This window comes from Melanotaenia boesemani, chromosome 18 (genome assembly GCF_017639745.1).
Source record: "Melanotaenia boesemani isolate fMelBoe1 chromosome 18, fMelBoe1.pri, whole genome shotgun sequence".
NCBI lineage: Eukaryota > Metazoa > Chordata > Actinopteri > Atheriniformes > Melanotaeniidae > Melanotaenia > Melanotaenia boesemani.
Window position 1 is genome coordinate 12,312,551 of NC_055699.1, and position 17,804 is coordinate 12,330,354.

The 17,804-nt window shown below is 37.8% G+C and overlaps 2 protein-coding genes across 3 annotated transcripts in view; both read right to left on the bottom strand.

Moving 5' to 3' along the window:
- Positions 1-585: 585 nt before the first annotated feature.
- Positions 586-11,862, bottom strand: vill (villin-like). Its single transcript, XM_041968724.1, has 21 exons — positions 11,707-11,862; positions 10,513-10,551; positions 7,815-7,898; positions 7,622-7,696; positions 7,310-7,509; positions 6,865-6,973; positions 6,481-6,591; positions 5,003-5,208; positions 4,824-4,902; positions 4,623-4,721; positions 4,294-4,447; positions 4,028-4,128; positions 3,762-3,899; positions 3,490-3,648; positions 3,107-3,286; positions 2,849-2,994; positions 2,444-2,588; positions 2,159-2,347; positions 1,787-1,855; positions 1,404-1,670; positions 586-1,028 (listed from the first exon to the last, which is right to left on the bottom strand). Exons 1-21 carry the CDS (start codon positions 11,749-11,751, stop codon positions 915-917), a joined length of 2,709 nt encoding a protein of 902 aa, XP_041824658.1. The 5' UTR covers positions 11,752-11,862; the 3' UTR covers positions 586-914.
- A 1,599-nt stretch (positions 11,863-13,461) lies between these two features.
- The window catches only part of ctdspla (CTD (carboxy-terminal domain, RNA polymerase II, polypeptide A) small phosphatase-like a), a 29,152-nt gene continuing 24,809 nt past the window's right edge, over positions 13,462-17,804 (bottom strand). For both annotated transcript variants that reach the window (XM_041968751.1, XM_041968752.1), the window contains 4 exons: positions 16,891-16,947; positions 15,450-15,542; positions 15,171-15,356; positions 13,462-14,646 (listed from right to left, as the gene is read on the bottom strand). In XM_041968751.1, coding sequence (XP_041824685.1) covers positions 14,521-14,646; positions 15,171-15,356; positions 15,450-15,542; positions 16,891-16,947 — 462 coding nt within the window. In that variant the 3' untranslated portion in view covers positions 13,462-14,520. The remainder of the gene's footprint in view (positions 14,647-15,170; positions 15,357-15,449; positions 15,543-16,890; positions 16,948-17,804) is intronic.

Genomic DNA, 17,804 nt, shown 5'->3' on the forward strand with positions numbered 1-17,804 from the left:
GACATTAAACTATTATTAGCTAAATGGGGAGAAGTGTGGTAATTAATGTATGTTTTATGTGACCAGCAGCTTCAGATATACTGACTGTGCAATGTCTGAGCAGGATTTATCTTTTTTTTATGGATCCCATCGGGCTTGGTGGTATTCTCCTTCAAGATGACATGCTGTAAATCGTATCCATGAGAGTATAAGGTACTGGAGGAAGACAAGCATTCAGTCACTATTCTATTTTGCTTTTATTATACAACTAGAACAAGCCTTGATTTATACTTTGGGTATTGCCATGGTGATGGGATCTGTAGTAATTGTATGTTTTTTAAAGGTAAATGTTTTGTGTGTGTATGTGTTTGTGTCTGAGCAGTAGCTCCGCAATGTAAATATGATTTTATTTTCCATTTAACCTCCATTTATGACTACTATGATATGAGAGCATCATGAGCAAATTTACAGTTGTTGAATCTGACATATAACAGTTTTTTTTTCTTTGTAAAAACCTGGTGTCTAAGTGCCTTCTGTGTGCATGACTCTCATCTGCATTTGCACTAGCCCCTCAAATAAAACCAGTCTCTTCGCATTCTGAAGGTTTTCTGTGTTTATTCATTACATAAGTGATTCATGGGGTATGATCATAAAATCCAGAGGAAACTTGATCAACATGAAAATATCTATTGAGATAAATAAGAAGCACTTGCATTTACAAAAAAATCATTAGTCAGTCATGTCCTTGAAATTATGTTTTCATAACTCGTATTAAAAAGTGAATTCTCTGTTACATTTGTAATCAATAAACTTTGCAAATCTTAAAAATATATTTTATAATAAACAACTCTAATTTTAATAGCAAGGTGCCATTGTTGGAAATGATTCCTCAGTATTACACTGAGAGACGTGTGGCAGAGCTTCTGTGACCCTCCTCAAAAGAGCCCAGCTTTCTTCTTCAGGTCATTCTGGCGCCACTTTGGCAGGTCCCTGAACTCAGAGCGACTTGTGCCGAGCAGGTCCCTGAAGTCCACATCAGAGAGGTAGTCCTGCAATCAGAGCAGAGGAACGGACACAGTTAGACTGACCCCTTCTGCACATATGAGTTATTACAACAGGATAAAAGACAAAGTGCTCCTTCCTTGTCAGAGGAAGGACAGGCAGAGACACAATATTTCTGAAAGTTTTTTTTTTTCTTTTTTTTTTCCTTTTCTGTGTGTTTTTTCTTTAAGTTAAACAATGGAAAAATGTGTGGTTGTGTTTTGTTTCTAAAGTTATTCTCGATCTCACTGAGCTTCTTTTTGTCTGCAGTGATTTTTGTCATTTCCTCGTATTGTGTGCCTCTAGTCATTTTGCACAATTAAAAACAATTGTTACATAACAATTATGAGTCATACAAATGGAATCTGCAACTCTACACTCACCTCTCGGCGGCTGGGATCCACGTCTTCTGGTAGTTCACTGGCAGGTATGTTAACAAGGAGCTTAGGGTCCAGAGAGGACCCGCTGTCACCAATGAAGGAAGGTGGTACTTTTTGGAAAAGTGGGCTGGTGAGAGTGGGGGATGTGGGGGACAGATAACTTCCATGGGTCTTGTATGGTGGTGGGGAGGTCATGGGGCCTCCAGGAGCCCTGTAACCACCTCCAAATGTCCCAGTAGGGCTCTTATTCAAGTCAGCGTTGCTCAGGTCCTTCAGATATAAGAGATTCAGACTCACAGATTAGTGGCATTACCATGTGCTGCTGGACTGATGACATTAAATATTTAGTGAATTTGGCGCTAGATTAGTGTTCGTCATTCACTTACTGCAGTGATCTGTGAGACAGATGCTACATCATTCAGCTTTTTTCTCATCTCCTCATAGGAGTTTCCTCCCTGTTGAGAAGATTAAGTGAACTGGAATTGAGAATTTGGTTTTTATGCAGGGTCTGCTTCATCTTCATCTAACAAACTATCAAATCACCCGCATGTGACTGCGCACTCGCTTTCTTTTTTCAGAGATGATTCATTCACACAAGATTATTTGTAGCATTCATGTGATATTTGTGAGTATTTTCCATAATCAGGAACGTTGATGTGATGGAAATTGGAAATGCCTTGATCATGTTGTGTAAGTCTATTAATAATACTCCTCTTTGGTGCCTCCCAGAGAGATCAAACACATGCAATTAAACTCACACTCCACTTATGAGGATCCCATGCATTGAACCAGCCTGTGAAGGTGAGTGGCTCATTTCCCTGTTTGATATAGATGATGGGTGTATCAAGGTCGCGGTGCGCTGGGTGGGTCTTCAGGTATTCTTGTGCGCTGGTCCACGCCTCATTGATCTCAAACTTGTTGGATGAGTTTCCAACCCACAAGAAAATCTTAATGGACAATGCAGAGAAAGAGAGTGAAAAAAAGTGAGATGGATAAATTCCGCTGCCATGCTGCTCACACATGCAGAAATCAAACTTTCTCACCTCCTCCCAGGTGTCCAGCAGCATGACATCATCTTCATCCAGGTCACTCTGGTCAAAGTCATACACCTCGGTCATTCTGAACCGACCCGTCTGATTGGAGCATTCAAACAGCCGCGGACTGTGAAGCGGCTCCTCCCTGTGCAGCCTGAAATAACACAGACTTTTCAATCACAACAATTGCATAATCTCATTTGTTCACGGTGAGTGCTGCCTTTCATTGGCCTCAAATGGTATCTAATATAGTCCACCGAGCTTGATGTAAAAATAATCCATGCAGATTTTAATTTAAGCTTATTAAAGGTCCAAAATATGATTAAAGGGCATTTTGGATGAGTTATTAATTTTCTTTTTAAAAATGGCATATTTTATTCATCATAGTCCACTAAATAAAAAGTTTGAATTTACCTATTGTCACTGGCGTAGGGGGCCTTCCCACCCAAAGCTAACCAGAAATCAACTGGTTCCTGGCCCTCCATCACCACCTGCTTGTCCTGCCTAGACAGCACATCAGACACAGCTCTCCCCATCACCCTCTCATCCCCACTGCAGCCCTGCAGGGATCAAACAAACATTTAAACACACAAACACACTTTGCTGTTCTTTAAAATGAGTTCACACCAAACTTTTGCAACCTGTTAGACAACTCCATAACAAAGTGCATACCTTTCCGTACCACAGGAAGCTTGACTGAGGAGTTTTCAACACGAACACATCATTGCTATTGAGAGACGACGCTCTTGCCTGCACTTCGATGGCCCTGGTGTTATACTCAGTGGTCCCTCTCACCTGGAAGAGCTTGTAACTGCTGTCAGTGCTTACTCCACCAGGACGACCTGTACCTCCCTGACATATAAAGAAAAAACATGCAATCAAAACCTCATCAGTGTATACTCACCATAACTGTATCCATGTTGTAATTATTTGTTTATTTTGTCACTATAGAACACACAACATTTTCTGTACTTTTCTGTTCACACAAGTAAAATATCACCTATTTATGTCTGAGAGCCTTTCTAACCCAGGACAAAAATAAATGACTATCGCACCTCAAAAATGATGAGCTTGCTTTTGAAAATAGCCATGAAGTGGCGAGGCTCCTTTCCCATGACCACTCTGACCTGGACCGGTGCGCCATTGTACTTGTTATCAATATTTACAGCCTGGAAGGCGCATGCTGTGATCTCATCCTGAGTGGCATGACGTCCCTGATGTAAAGCAGATGAACAAACATCAGCATATAGTCAGCATAGAAGTCGTTTGCCAGTTTACCAGAGGCAGAAAGAAACAAAGAGAAAAAGAGGAAACTGGTGATACTGACCAGCCACATGTAGAGCACATACTGCTGTTGTCTTGATCTTTGATATGTATACAACACCAAGTAGCAGTCTCCTCCATAAAACTGTCCATATGTTTTTGGGTTCACTTCAGCCAGTTCCAAATTCTCAATGCGCCACACCTGTGACAGGCAATTTTAGAAAAAAAAAAACATTTCAGGGTTTTCTTCTTCATTTGGACCAGTGATACTATGTTTATGGTGAGATCTTTGTCTTTATTTTTGCATTCTAGTGGATGTTTCATTTATACCTGAACCTCCCCAGAACCATCATCCACCATGTGGTGCTGTGCTGCCAGTTCAGGATGGGCATGGAGCTCCTTCACATCAAACTTCTCTTGGTTAACCTTCGCTATAAAGAGACCAAAAGCAAATTTAAGCAACTGATTAAATTGCTATTAATGAATTCTAATAAATTAAATTAAATGTTATAAATTATAAGCAGAACAAAATAAAGCAACCATGAAGCATCTGTCTGACCTGGATGTACACTGAACAAGAGTTTTGTAGTGTTTACCTATTTTTCCAACACTGTGGGTGTTACCCAGACCCTGAGTTTGCCCCTCATCTCTCCATGTTTTGAACAACTGTTTAAACATTGCAGACTCTCCTCCTTCAGCCATCACCTCCACCTGGGTGCTGGGTGGGTAGTTTTTAGCTTTGATAAAGCCCTGGGAGAAAAAAAAATCAAGATTTTTTTAATGAATCATGTTCTGATTAGCAAAAGAAAAACAATAATGTTCAGCGAATGTAAACTTTTATACGTTCTGCTTTGTTTGCTGCGCTACCAGAAGAGTAAGAGTGATGCACATTTTGTAATTGCTTTTCATCACTCAGTAAACTCACCAGGGCCCTGTTCAGAGATTCTTGCCGCTCCACTTTTGAGGCCCGTTTGCCTTTCCAGACCATCACATTAGAGCCTTTGTGGTCCACAATGTAACAGTCCTGGAACCAAGTGAAAGAGACACAAAGAGCATCAAGACAGGACTTTTTTTTTTTACTTTAAAAACATTTAAAGGACATGTTTGAAGGATAAAAGCCAGTTACAGAGGAGGACAGCAGATCTTGTGTTAGAGGCTGCGTGGCCACTTCTTGCACCACTAGATTGCCAGCATTTTCAAAAACACTGTGGACAGAAATGAGGAAACATGGAGTGCTGTGGTGTCTGATTGAATTTGCCTACAATAGCTGTCAATGATGTTATGGAAAAGTAATTGTGGCCTTACTGGTAGAGCCTGACGCTGTTGTTCTGCATTTGGTCATGTTTCTCATCAGAAACAGCCTCCCGCAGGTGGTTGGGCTTTGGGCCGAGTATAGCTGTCATGATGTTCATCAGCTCGGGGGAGTCCCGCTCGTTTCCCCCTTCCACAACTCCAATCTGAGCGCGGCCTCCTCGCTCCCTGTCCCGGATGTCCTGAGCCAACAGGACTGCCTAGAAAGAGAAATAGGAAGAACAGCATGTATGAAAAAGGTTCCGTTTTTAGGTCATTTAACTTTTCTTATGTAAAAAGTATGGTCTCCATTGAACATACATGACAGCAAAAACTCATTCATTTTAATAATTAAGGCTACAACCGTAAAAGCCACTGGACAACTTTAAAGTGTTCTGGTTGCATTTAGCATTAGCAATAGCTGATAGATGTCTGTGAGTCCTTATTAAACAGAAACAGAAACAACAACATTAAATGTGTTATAATGGATGCATTCTTTATACTTCTTTTAAGTTATAGTATAAGGTATCCATAGAAACCTACAAACATTGAATTAGGTAACATTTTCTAAACTGCATTTAAAAAAATCCTTCCTCTGTTTTGTGCAGAGAAGTAATTTTGTAATTATGTCTTTAGCCTACTTCTAATAACTTTTTCTGTTTTTTAACACCGCTGATTAACAAATAATCGGTTTATCCTTTTTTTGCTTGCTTGTTTTTTTTAAATATTTTTTTTTCTTTTTTGCATTCTTAATGAAACATATTGAATTGTATTTTTATTATTAGTCAGCTTCAGTTTTCAGAAATCCTTCAGTTGAAGGGATTACATGCTGACAAAGAATACCACATGCATGGGTATAAAGGGGTTAGTGTTGTGCCATATGTAAACAAGATATTACACTGAAATAAAGACTTTGAATGGAGGAGGGAAAAGGAAAGAACAACTTTATCAAATAATCAAACTTTTTAAAAAAACTTAAAAAAAGTCTGTAACTTCAGGTGGCTGTCATTTTAAATAAGGTTATGGAAAAACTATAAAATGTTTATTTTTGTTCTTCACATAAAAATATAGAATTTATATCGCAAACACATTTTATCCTTACTGGCTGTTTGTGCTGATTCCAGAGGGGGAGTTGCAGAAAGCATGGTTGAGTATGAATAAATATTTATTTCATTATGTTAATCATTTTTCAATCTTGAAAAAAAAAACATTATCTCTATTAATGTTTAACTGACATAACGAGAGACATAAATTCAATAAATGTGCTTGCAGTGCCATGCATGCGGCTTTTATTATTGTTAATTAGACAAGTGTTTTTTAAGTGATAACGATTGTCTTTTTCTCAGATAAGACATTGTTAAGGAATGTAAAGCATATATTAAACTGCACTTCCCTCATTTAAAATGTCAAAAAAAAAAAATTTTAATTATAATAATAATGAAAAATAATAGCATCTTGCTTGGTAATTGTTGGGACAGGTTCTGGACAATTACCTTGAGCTTCTCTTTCCTGTTGCTCTGAGGGCCGTTCCACTGCACAATACTCTTCCCAACATCCAAAAGGAATATGTCTCCATTATTAAAGCTTTTCCATGAAACATCAACCTAAACATAAACACAAAAACCAGAGAGAAGAGTTTTTAAGTTATTTTCCTGTATTTGAATGGACATCAACGCAGTCCTTGGTTAAAACCACACAGCTCTCCTCAGGTAATTAGCACCTACTGTGACAATTATGAAAATAGGCAAGACATTTTTTTTTTAAACGGAGTGCCAACACCCCTGTAGTGTGATTGTGTGAAGCCCGTGGCAGCATTAGTGTAAGGTATTAAGCAGAAAGCTGTAAACCCTGTTCTAGATATATTCTTCTCTGCAAACCTCTGCAGCTGTGACATTCTTCTTCCCTTTGACGTGCAGCAGTCGCAGGACATCGTAGGCGTTCGTGTCAACATGATTAAAACCTGAGGCCACTCCACCCTTCTTGTAGCTGTGGAGAGATCAGTGTACATTACCAAAGTTCAAGTGTAATAAAACATGAAGGCTAGAGACCTGAAGCAGAATGAATAGAAAAGACTTAGAGATTCATGCGGAAATTTATATAACCATGACCCACAAACACAATAAGAGTTTAAAGGTCATTGAAATGGAGTAAGAGAACATGGTGTTTTTCTTTACTAATCCTTAAAAAACAAATGTATTTTGTGTCACAATCATTTCATACAGAGGGATTAAGCCATGTCTCAGGAAGATTACAACACAAATACGTGTGTGTGACTCTGTGTAGGCCACCATCCCATTTCACCCGCCCCTTTCTTAAACTCACATCAGGCCACTTTTAAAGTAGCTCTTGAACTGGGCTGACTCCCAGCCTTGCACCTCCCTGTACTGCACTGGACTCCCACCCAGATATTCATCCAGCTGGGTGACATAGATGGCTGCAGCACCCTGCTCATCCTGGGAGGAGGACTGTCCTATCCAGTAGTGGATGTCACTGCGCTGGACTGAGCCCTTATTCTGGCTTATCTGGTGATAGTCATAAGATCATAAAGAGATACAGATCTTTAAACTTGCATTCATGCCTTATCAGTGCTGAGTTTCAATAGCCTTTTTGGAAATCATCCAGTATAATACTCACATTCAGAACAATGTAGCAGTCTCCTTCAAAGAAGTTACCAAAGGCCTTAGCTGGCACAGCCGCCATTTGCATTTTCTAAATGAAGAAAACAATTGTGCTTTAAACCAGAAGTCAGAAGAAAGATTTCAGCTAGTGACATCTAAACAGTGACCGATAATGTACACATTAATATGGGATGCACAAGCTTACTCACATTGATGGTCCATATCTGCAGGCCTGGCTTTTGACTGATATTTTTAAAAGCAGCAGGAGTGTCATGGTTCATCATTTTACTGAACTGAAACACACACACACACACACAGAAAAAGTTTGTCTCCTGCATTTATATTTACATCAGGTGAAGATAAGGTAATAAATACAAAGCAGCAAAGAAGTTTAATAAATTGAGCAAAACAAAGAAAATTACCAGGGGAAAGAAATTGTATTGTAACTATGAAACAGCATAACTGTTTACATGGTGTGTAACGTAATCTTGTCTTTTAATTCTAATATCAAATAGTCTATAGACAATTAAAGGGAAAAAGCCTACGATAAGAAGTGAGTAAGAACTATAAAATGAAGAAATATAGATTTGTTTCTTTTAACTGCATAATTAAAAAAATAAAAAAATAAAAAAAAGAAGAAGAAAAAGAACTTTTTGCCATCCTACAAAAATATATATGATGGTGGTAAGGAAAAGAATGAAATTGAGGTGTTTCAAAAGGTAGTTACAGACCTGGGACTGGGTAGTTATATTGCAAATAAGTACAAATTGTGAAAATATGGAAAATTCTGCTTTTTAAAACAAGTGTCAGTTAAGGTCTAATGATGATTTACGCTAAAATGTTAGCTAGGTTGAAACTGAGATTGGGAGATTAAGCCCAATTATGTCTGTTTATAAGCTCCAATAAAGAGAAGAAAAAGTAAAAACTGGGTAATATAGTGTTGCTTTTTAAAGCAACACTATAAAGCAAACAAACAAACAAACAAAAAAAAAAAGCTAGTAATAGCTGGCTTGTTTGTGACATAACTAGCCATGTCAGAATTTGTTAGCAGGGTCTGTTAATGACAGCTTGCTATGTCAAAAACAAATGCTTTGTTTAGTTTTTTTCTTTTCTTTTTTCGTTGTTGTTGATAAAACACAGCTTGTGGCTTCTTTATTTACAGTTTTCATGATTTCAGATTAAGATCAGATGTAAAAAATATCTTGCTTGAATCATCGCATTTGTCATAGAAGAAAATATCATTTTCCCCTCTCCATTAGCACTAAAGTAGCTCTTCTGGATGAGGTTTAAACATCTTCTAGAAGCCCAATCCAGCTGACTTGACTCATCCTATGCTAGATACCATTTTCAGGCGTGGATGTGAATGTAATCTTTGTTTTAGTCTTGCATGTGGGAACCTTGATATCTTGTTAGAAAATACTCTACATACTGTGTTATAACTCCTCCAAAGTACTCGAAAAGAAGACATTTTTATTTTTAAACCTCTTCCTTCTCAGGCTTCCATAAAACTTCACTGTTCTATCTTTTCACTAGAAACAGATGTCTTTTAGATCACAAGTGAACCATTTCAAAAGATTGGATTTCTGACAGCAGGGCACCTCTATTCCCTCTAATGAGTGTCAGCCTGCCGCTATAGCAACATACTGGCAATCAGTGGTGCTTTGACTGCGTCTTGACTGACATCAGAAACAGCGGCACTGATAAGCAAACATGGAGCCAAGAATACAGGCATAGCATTTACACCCTATATGAAAACATATCGGAGGGATGTTATGCTGCTTGTAACTCTTGATGAATGTAAATACAGGGTTTGATATTAAGCTACTGTCAAACAGCTGGAGGGTTTGGAGCCATGATTTATGACTCATGTACTGCATATTGCTTCTGATCTTTGCTGTGGGTGTATCTGACTGGGCAGTGATTGATGGTGGATCAGGTCAGCTGTACTCTGCTCTTCATTAATATTATCAGGGCTCTGCAGCCCAGTTGATCAGATAAAGAGGAGATATATCCCGGCTCGGGCTGACGTTACAAAATACTTGTGCATTTTGTTTTTTATGTGTTAGATGGAGGAGAGTTAAGAGGCAATGACTGGAATAATTTTGTACAATGTAAATTATGTCCAGGAGCACTATTCAAAAGCCAGCCAGTGTTTGTTCAGTGCAGTTCTTTCCGTATGTATTTAATATGTGACCTGCTGACGGGTGGGGCATTAAGCTAACACAGGAATAATACACCAGACATTTATATTTAACATCATGTCTGTTTCTAAAAGAAATGGAATATATATTGTGTTTTTTTTCCCCCTGTTCCTTGCAAAGCCATGAAATGTAAAATGTCACTGTACTAATATGTAGAACTGACATGGCTGCTTTGGCTAGCTTTATCATTAAGATAAAACTAATATTAAAGCAATATCATGTGAAATTTTTAAAAGAATGATTTGATGAAAAGCTGATATTTTTGGAGTAAATCATTTCAGTTAAATCTTTTCAAGTCAATTACAGTTCCTTCAAATGTCAAAAATCCAAGTAAAGAGGCTCATAATGATCTCTGTCTCTCTGCCCTCTATTTTATTTGATTTATTTGATCTTATAAAGTCATTTAAGTTGCGCCTCCCTCTTGTAAACATTCATTGTGCACCGCAATCTGATCCCAGTCAAAATAATTGAAAACTTGACAAATAACATATATAAAGTGCAGCAGTTTTACATTCATTACTAAAACAGGTAAGACTGGTTTCCTGTCAAGTATCATTTTACTCAGCGTACACAATTATCTTTGTCAAAATTACACGCTAAATGCATCCTAATAATATTTCCCGTTGGTGTCATTTTTTCTTGATTGTCGTGTAGCAAATAAAGAAATTTTAGAGAGGGAAAAGAATGTTAAAATAATGGTTCTTACCTCGTGTTGTGTCTGATGAAGTGAAGACCTGGAAGTCTCCTACAAGTTTTGAAAATATGTTAGTGAATTTATGCTAAAGATATGTGTTAATAATGGACTGCTAGCCTCTTATGCTTTGTCCAACCTGGAGTGCGTGAGGCACAAAGGACTGGATCTATTTGTCTCCACACCCAGGTTTGGACACACCTGCAATTTCCTGTCATGATATTTACAATACCACAGCTTTAGATGTGCTTCCTTTTACCTCGTTCCAGGTGGGACATTGATGCAGAGATTCTGACGTAAATACAGAGAAACTTGCCAAATGTGAAATATTTTAGAAAACAATTCACAGTTCTCCAAATGAGATGGACGCCAGCATCACTTAAAGTCCTGCTTGTGCTTTAAGTACTGTTCTGGAGCTGGTTTTATGTTTGACCGCAGCCTTGAGGAGCATTATAAAGGGGGCACTTGACATCATTATTCATTTCAAACTGCTACAACTAGCAGGTGGAGAACTGAGACTAAAGGAGCTCTGAGTGGTTTTAGAAATGAATCAGAGGTGTTATGTGAGAAAGAATGATTAACATTATTGTAGGTTTTAGCTCTTTGCTGTGATGTCCTGGTGGAAAACATGTTGGCAGCCTGTGTTTACACATATTTACTAAATGTAAGGATGTATTAACACACTTAATCCAAAGTGATTTGCACAGTTTTCGGAGCAAATAGAAAGGAAACATGGATGTTAATCCTTGGCCAAACAGTAACTTAACACAATTAAATGTTGCATGAGAAATAAATGTGGGTCGGTCACCTTAACAACTAAGGATAATCATGAGATTTAAGAATGTGTCAGATCTTATATATTAGAATTTGAAGAACTCATGAATTCATGAAGGCAGTCAGCTTGAATACTTGAGAAGCCAAAGCTATTTTATGTACTTCATAGATCTGCTGGTATCCCTGACAGTTTCAAAGTATGTAAAGAATCTGTCAAGTTATTTTATTGTAGTTGACTATATGAATCATAGATCAGGCTCCCTGCTGAGGTTTTCTGTTCATGGATACTTCTATTACACTTGCCACTGTCTTATGCAGTACAGTGTAGATCATACAGTCTCTAGCAGGGAATCTGTAGAAAACGCTCTTACATAACTAACCCAGTTTCCTTGCAAACCAAGAGCTTCAAGTTAAGAAGTTTCAAGTATTTCCTACCTTCAACCATGGTCCTCCATTTTTCCATTCAGTCCTAGACTCCATTGTAAAAATAATATCACATGAGCAATGTAGTGAACTTTGGTCCAGACATATCCCTTGAAGGGACAGGTGAAGGTTAAAGGTAAATAGTGAAAAGAATTCTGCTGGCTGAAACAATAAGCTCAGTAATGTCTAATCCACTGCTGCTGTTAAAGTGGCTGCTACGTAAGCGGAAGCTAAAAGTCCACATCGAGCTAAGCTCCATTGGGTTGCACATTAACCAGTTTATGATCATGTAATTAATGCACCATCAGATCACAACCCAGCAGACAGCACAGCTCAGCAGAATCTTCTTGTAGAGTTTAGTGAAAACAAAACCACGAAAATGTGCCTCAGCTGTCGGTTTGTATTTCTTAAAATATGTAAAATGTATTTGCAGCTGCTTGACTAAGTCATTCCTTGAATTATATAACAGATGGACCAAATCTGGAGCCATTACTGAAGTAAACTAAGCAAAATTTCCATTTGATGTGCTCTTTTTTTTCTTAGACATAGCTTCCTCATCTACAGATGCATTTTGCTAGTTTAAGTGGGATTGTAAATATTTAAATTTTATTTGTTTCACCAGTTTTCACTTTTAAAATTTATATGACGTATGAGCTCTTTCTGGCTTTTTTCATTTCCTAATGAAGGCATCTACTAATGTTCTAAAGGAAGCTGGTACGTTTATATTAATGTCTTTATGTTTTTTTTTTTATGAAAACTAGTCCCTGAATGGTTTTGACCTTTCAGATATCCATCCCGCCACACTATACAAGTACTGCCCTGTTAAGAGTTGTGGTTCGATTTTGGCCAGAATCCAGACTGATGCGTGATAAATGCTATCAACACACCCACTTTTATATTAACTCAGAGATGCACTTTGCACTAACAGGTTGGCAGATTAGAGTCTTGCAGACTTTTATTATATAACTGTGTATGAATATAACATAAAGTCAAGTCACATCTTATCACAAGTAATTTCACACCCTTCAATGACCTTAATCTTGGTCATTTTCCGTGCAGTTTAATGCTGTATATGTAAAGAATGGAATTGATAGCTATTTATAAGCATTAACTTGTATATCAATCACAGATTAGTGAAAGATTTAAGATGTTTTTTTCAGTTACTTGTATAACAGAAAATAGACAGTATCTAGTAAAAACAGTTCTTAAGAAATAGCTGGACTTTGGAAATGTCACTAAATAAGACATAAAGTCAGTCTTTGTTCACATCATTCACTGCTGTTGGATTTTGACTCTTTGAGGAGGCAGTGGGTGATTTAAAGGGGACAAGGAGGGGGTGGCATACAGCTTGAAAGCAAAAAAAAAAAAAAAATGCATCTTTGAAGTTTAGCTGCAACAACTGCTGTGTGTTGGAAGGTGGTGTTGAATGACAATGTGTTGCACTTTACCACAGTTATATACTTTCCACTGATTTATAGCTGCTGTGTATTAACCAAACTTTCATTTCAAGACATGGATTGTTTATCATGATGGGTTAATTTTTAACTAAACCACAAAATACTACATGACTAGCATAACCCTGACTTGTGTCACATTCTGATGTTTGTAATGAACACGAGACAGTGCTGCTCCGTGTTACTGAGGGAAATTTGTCACTACAAGCAACTGTTTCTCATAACACATGACCATTTGACTCACTCTGAATGTGCAACTAATTATTACAGCAGCTTAGAGTTTTGTGAAAGTCATCAGACTGTGATAACACGCTGACAGTGTGCAAACTTGCAACTTTAATCATCTTGTACAGTACGATTTCAACAGCATTCTTTACAATACTCCCAACACCCTTTTCCCCAATAAATAGAATCTCATCTTATCTAAGCTAGTCTTTTTTAAATTTTCCTACTTTCCTCAAAAAGTTTAACATTTATTGATGGACAGTGATGTCATCACAAAGGGATTTAGTGTCTTCATGGGTAATCAATTTACAGTCACTGTCGAGGATCAAATGATGCAACTCAGCCACAAAACACATTGAATTGTAAAAGTCTTTGGTAAATTTAACAATTCAATGCTACTTAACTCAAAGTTATAAAATTATCCAGGTCCTAATAGGTTATTTTAAAAATAAATTTCAAGGACTTACTACTGTCAGTCTTCTCAAATTAAATGTCCGTTTACCAGAGACTCATTTCCAACAGATTTACATATAACGCTATTGGAGATCTGAGTAAATAGGCAGCATACAAATGTGCACCTCATAATCCGACACAACAAAAACAGCACAGTAATGAAGGCACTTCATTCTGTAAGAGAAGGTAAATCACAGTTGTTTGAAAAAAAAAAAAAAAAAGTCAGAAGAGAAACAACAGCCTGCATAGCACTGCTTAACACCATTAAATTAAAGGTCAGCCATCCCTGGAAAAGAAACAAACAAATAAAAAAAACACATAACTAAACAAATAAAAAGTTATGTGTATTTGATTGTTTTCGGTAACTAAAATATTACTTGATAGAATCTTGATAGAATAATAAAACCACCTCTCTTTGATAGAAAAATTACTTTATGTATGTCTTAGAAACATAACGTATATACATATAGTAATGTAATCTTTTGCAAGTAGCAGTCCTGTACAAAGAGTCCACAAATCCACAGATAGTAAGAATCCATACAGTACTAACATACTAGATTATAACCAGATCGTTAACCAGACTGGTAGCCGAGCCGGTTAGTGGATGAGTGCTGGGCTGCAGGGCTGTGGCAGAGAGGTGAGGCTTCTGTTCAGCAGGGCTGAGGGAGGTAAGATCAGCTGGAGCTGTCGTCTGCTACCTGTTCCTCAGACTTTGCAAAGGACTATAAACGTCCTCCTCTTTACTGAGACCCTCAAACATTGGGATCAAATCCAGCAGCTCTGTGTCTGTCATGTCATCAAACCAGGACTGCACTGGGACCTGTGGAGAAAAAATAAAAGTGTTTTTTTTTTTGAGGGTGAGAGAGGGGAGGAAAAAAAAGCTGATAAGGAATTCTGAAGTGTTGCATGCTTTGAGTTTTGTGTAAATAATTAATGGAGAGAAATGAATCAAAGAAAGAAGAGCGGTAGCCGCTTCGTCGACCAACTTCTCTGCTGAGAAGCGAAATCTCATGAATTAGGGAAAACTGCTTTGCAAAGCCAACATCGGAGATTGAAACTGTTGATGCATTTGTACTAATGTACATCATTATTAACTTCAAAAGTAACTAATTTCTATTATTTCTGTTAATTTTGACCATGTTTGGATTTCTTTAAAATAGCCATCGTTTAAACAGCAGCTCCACCTTCCAACTTTCCTCCAGTATGAACATATGTTTTTAAAGCCCTAAACTGAACCCAGCATGCCCTTGCCTATCTTGGAATGTAATGCAAAATATGAAAAGGCAAATCAGCTGTATGAATGAAGAGTGTCAGAAGCCCAGATTGATGGAGGTGATAACTTACTGCATTCTCAGGGTGGAAGATGTAGGAGGCAGGTGAGTTGTCTATAATGATGACTTTACTGAGCTTTCGGCCCAGTCGGCTGAGGTCTTTGACATAGTTTCCTCTGTGGAAAACACAGGATTCCCTGAAGAGCCGGGCACGAAACACCCCCCACTGGTCCAGCAGGTCTGCCACAGGGTCAGCATACTGAAATGGTTAAAAAAAAAAGTCAGGTTGACAATAGCAAAGCTTTTACTGTGACTGGCATTGCAGGGTATTTGTTAAAAGCTGAGAACCAACCTTGGCTAAGCTGGCTGTGAAGAGGACACACTCAAACAACTCCCCCATCTTCTGTAAGAATTCATCTACGTGGGGCCTCTTCAACACATACACCTGAAACAAAGAGAAATGAAAACAGATTTTAAATTCTGACACCTACATACATTTTTATAGAACCAAAAACCTGTCTATGGAACCATGCAAGGAAATATTTTCCTTTATATCATTTACTTAAATAAGTATTTTACTAAAAGTCGGCTTGTGTGTAACATTTAAATATGTGTTATGTTATTAATTAAAATGTAAATACCAAATATTATGTTGAATTCAGTATGATAAAGAACAAAACACTGTTATTACATCCAACTGATAAATCGCCAGGTATCAAACATTTTTGATGACTTTCCAGATGGTAAACAGACATGCAGATGGTTTGTTAAACAAATCCATCTGGAATCTTGTCATTGTAAAGTTTCAGGGGGGAAAAAGGTTACTTTCAAACATACCTGTATTGGATAAAGCACATGTCCATCATCATTTATAATGGACTTGTTAATTAATTAAATCAACAGATAGGAACCAATCAGTAAAATCAAATTATTGCTGACTCGATACAGGAGAGAACAAATAAAGTGTTTCAGTTTATTCTCCTTTGATGAAAAAATATTCTTCAGTTCTGCTATAAGTGATGCTCTGCACTAACCTCCTTCGGTCACTATTGCGGATTATAACTGAATCTAAAACCCGCCTGTAGCAACCAGTGTAGGATGCTGACTGGTCTGAACCAACTGACCCACAAACAAATGACTTGGAGCTCAGAAAGATGGATTCTCTCCTCTTCATGCTCCCAAAAATCTTACAAAATCCAGCTTAGGTTGTTTGTAACAAACCATCTTGCTCTCAGTAATTTAGATCTACAGAGCACATCAGCTGATAGTACTCTGCTGTTCTTCGTCGTCCCCAGTTGATCTTGCTGTGTTAGTCACTGCCCCCAAGTGCAAGTAATCAAGCATAGGCCAAAGCAGATGCAGAAAGCCTATCCTGGATTACTTGAACCGGGTTGCAGCTACAATGTGGCATCTTCTTCTTCAGCCAGGATGCATGATGCAAATCTTCATTGCAGACTAACTACAACACTTTTGAATATTTCCTGTTTCAAATTTTCTGTCATGTAAAGATTTCTGCTTCCATCTCCTGTATACTCAAGCGTCTTTTAAAAGCTTTGTCATATTTGTGGTGACACAGTCACGTCACAGCCCATTTATCATTACAATGAGCAAGGACACAAAGGATAAAACAAAAAAACACTTTGTGGCTTGAGTGGTTCCACCTTCATGCACAGTAGCTGTGTGATAACAGGGACTAATAAACAGAGAGCCAAGAACTCTCGTGGGAGCCCTTATAAATTAAAACATTACTTATTATTATATTCAAGAAGTCCTCCATATCAGTGCATTGTTACCTGATGAACAGTGCCATCAATCTCCACTGGAACGATAAAGTCTGCATTGCTGATGGGCTGCAGGAAGACAAGAAACAAAGAATAGATTCAATACTTTTGCGAAAAACAGCACAATCTGACCAGAAAACAGCCCAGGCAGACACCCACATTTTATTTTAAAAAGAAAGACATGTAAAATAGTCCTGTAAGGCGAACAATGACGGCTTTAAGCATAATGTAGCTCCCTCTGCTCCAGCGCTCTGCATCTCAGTGTTAAATAAAAACCACCAGTAAGACTCCAGGGAGAATTTAGGAGCTGAGGAAGCTGACAGCCAGGAAGTTGGAGATGTGCTACCATTTTCTCTGCATGACTTGTGTCATTTTTAAAAGCAAGAGACGAAGAGAGGTGCAAGAGGTAGAGGAAGATAGATGCTGGAGGGGTGTGGGTGGAAGATGAGTAGAAGGCGTAAAAGAGAGGATGAAAGGATTAGGTAGGAGGCACAGTGGTGTCACTTTAGAGAAGGAGAGAAAGAAAAGTATGCGACAGAAAAAAATCTTTCTGTGCGTTTTTCAGAAACACAAAGACAGAGTGTTTGTAAGAGGTTGGCTGTCAGCTGTTTGGATAATTTACTGCACAGAATGAAGTGAATTATTTATAAGGACCATTTTAGACTGTAATTCACCTGTTTGAATTCAAACAATCCAGGCAAGCCTGCATACTGATTTATCTCTTCTTTCACATTTCACAACACAGCTCTACCTTACTGAGGTCATAGGAGTTTTAAAGTAGATATAAAAAGTTTTAACTTTGAAGGTTATGTTGTCAAAATGTAAACAGCAATATAGCATGAATAGTAAAAATATTTCCTTTTCAGATGATTACCCCCTGCCTGAATGTAAAACAAACAGCTCATTGCCAAAAATAAACAAATAAA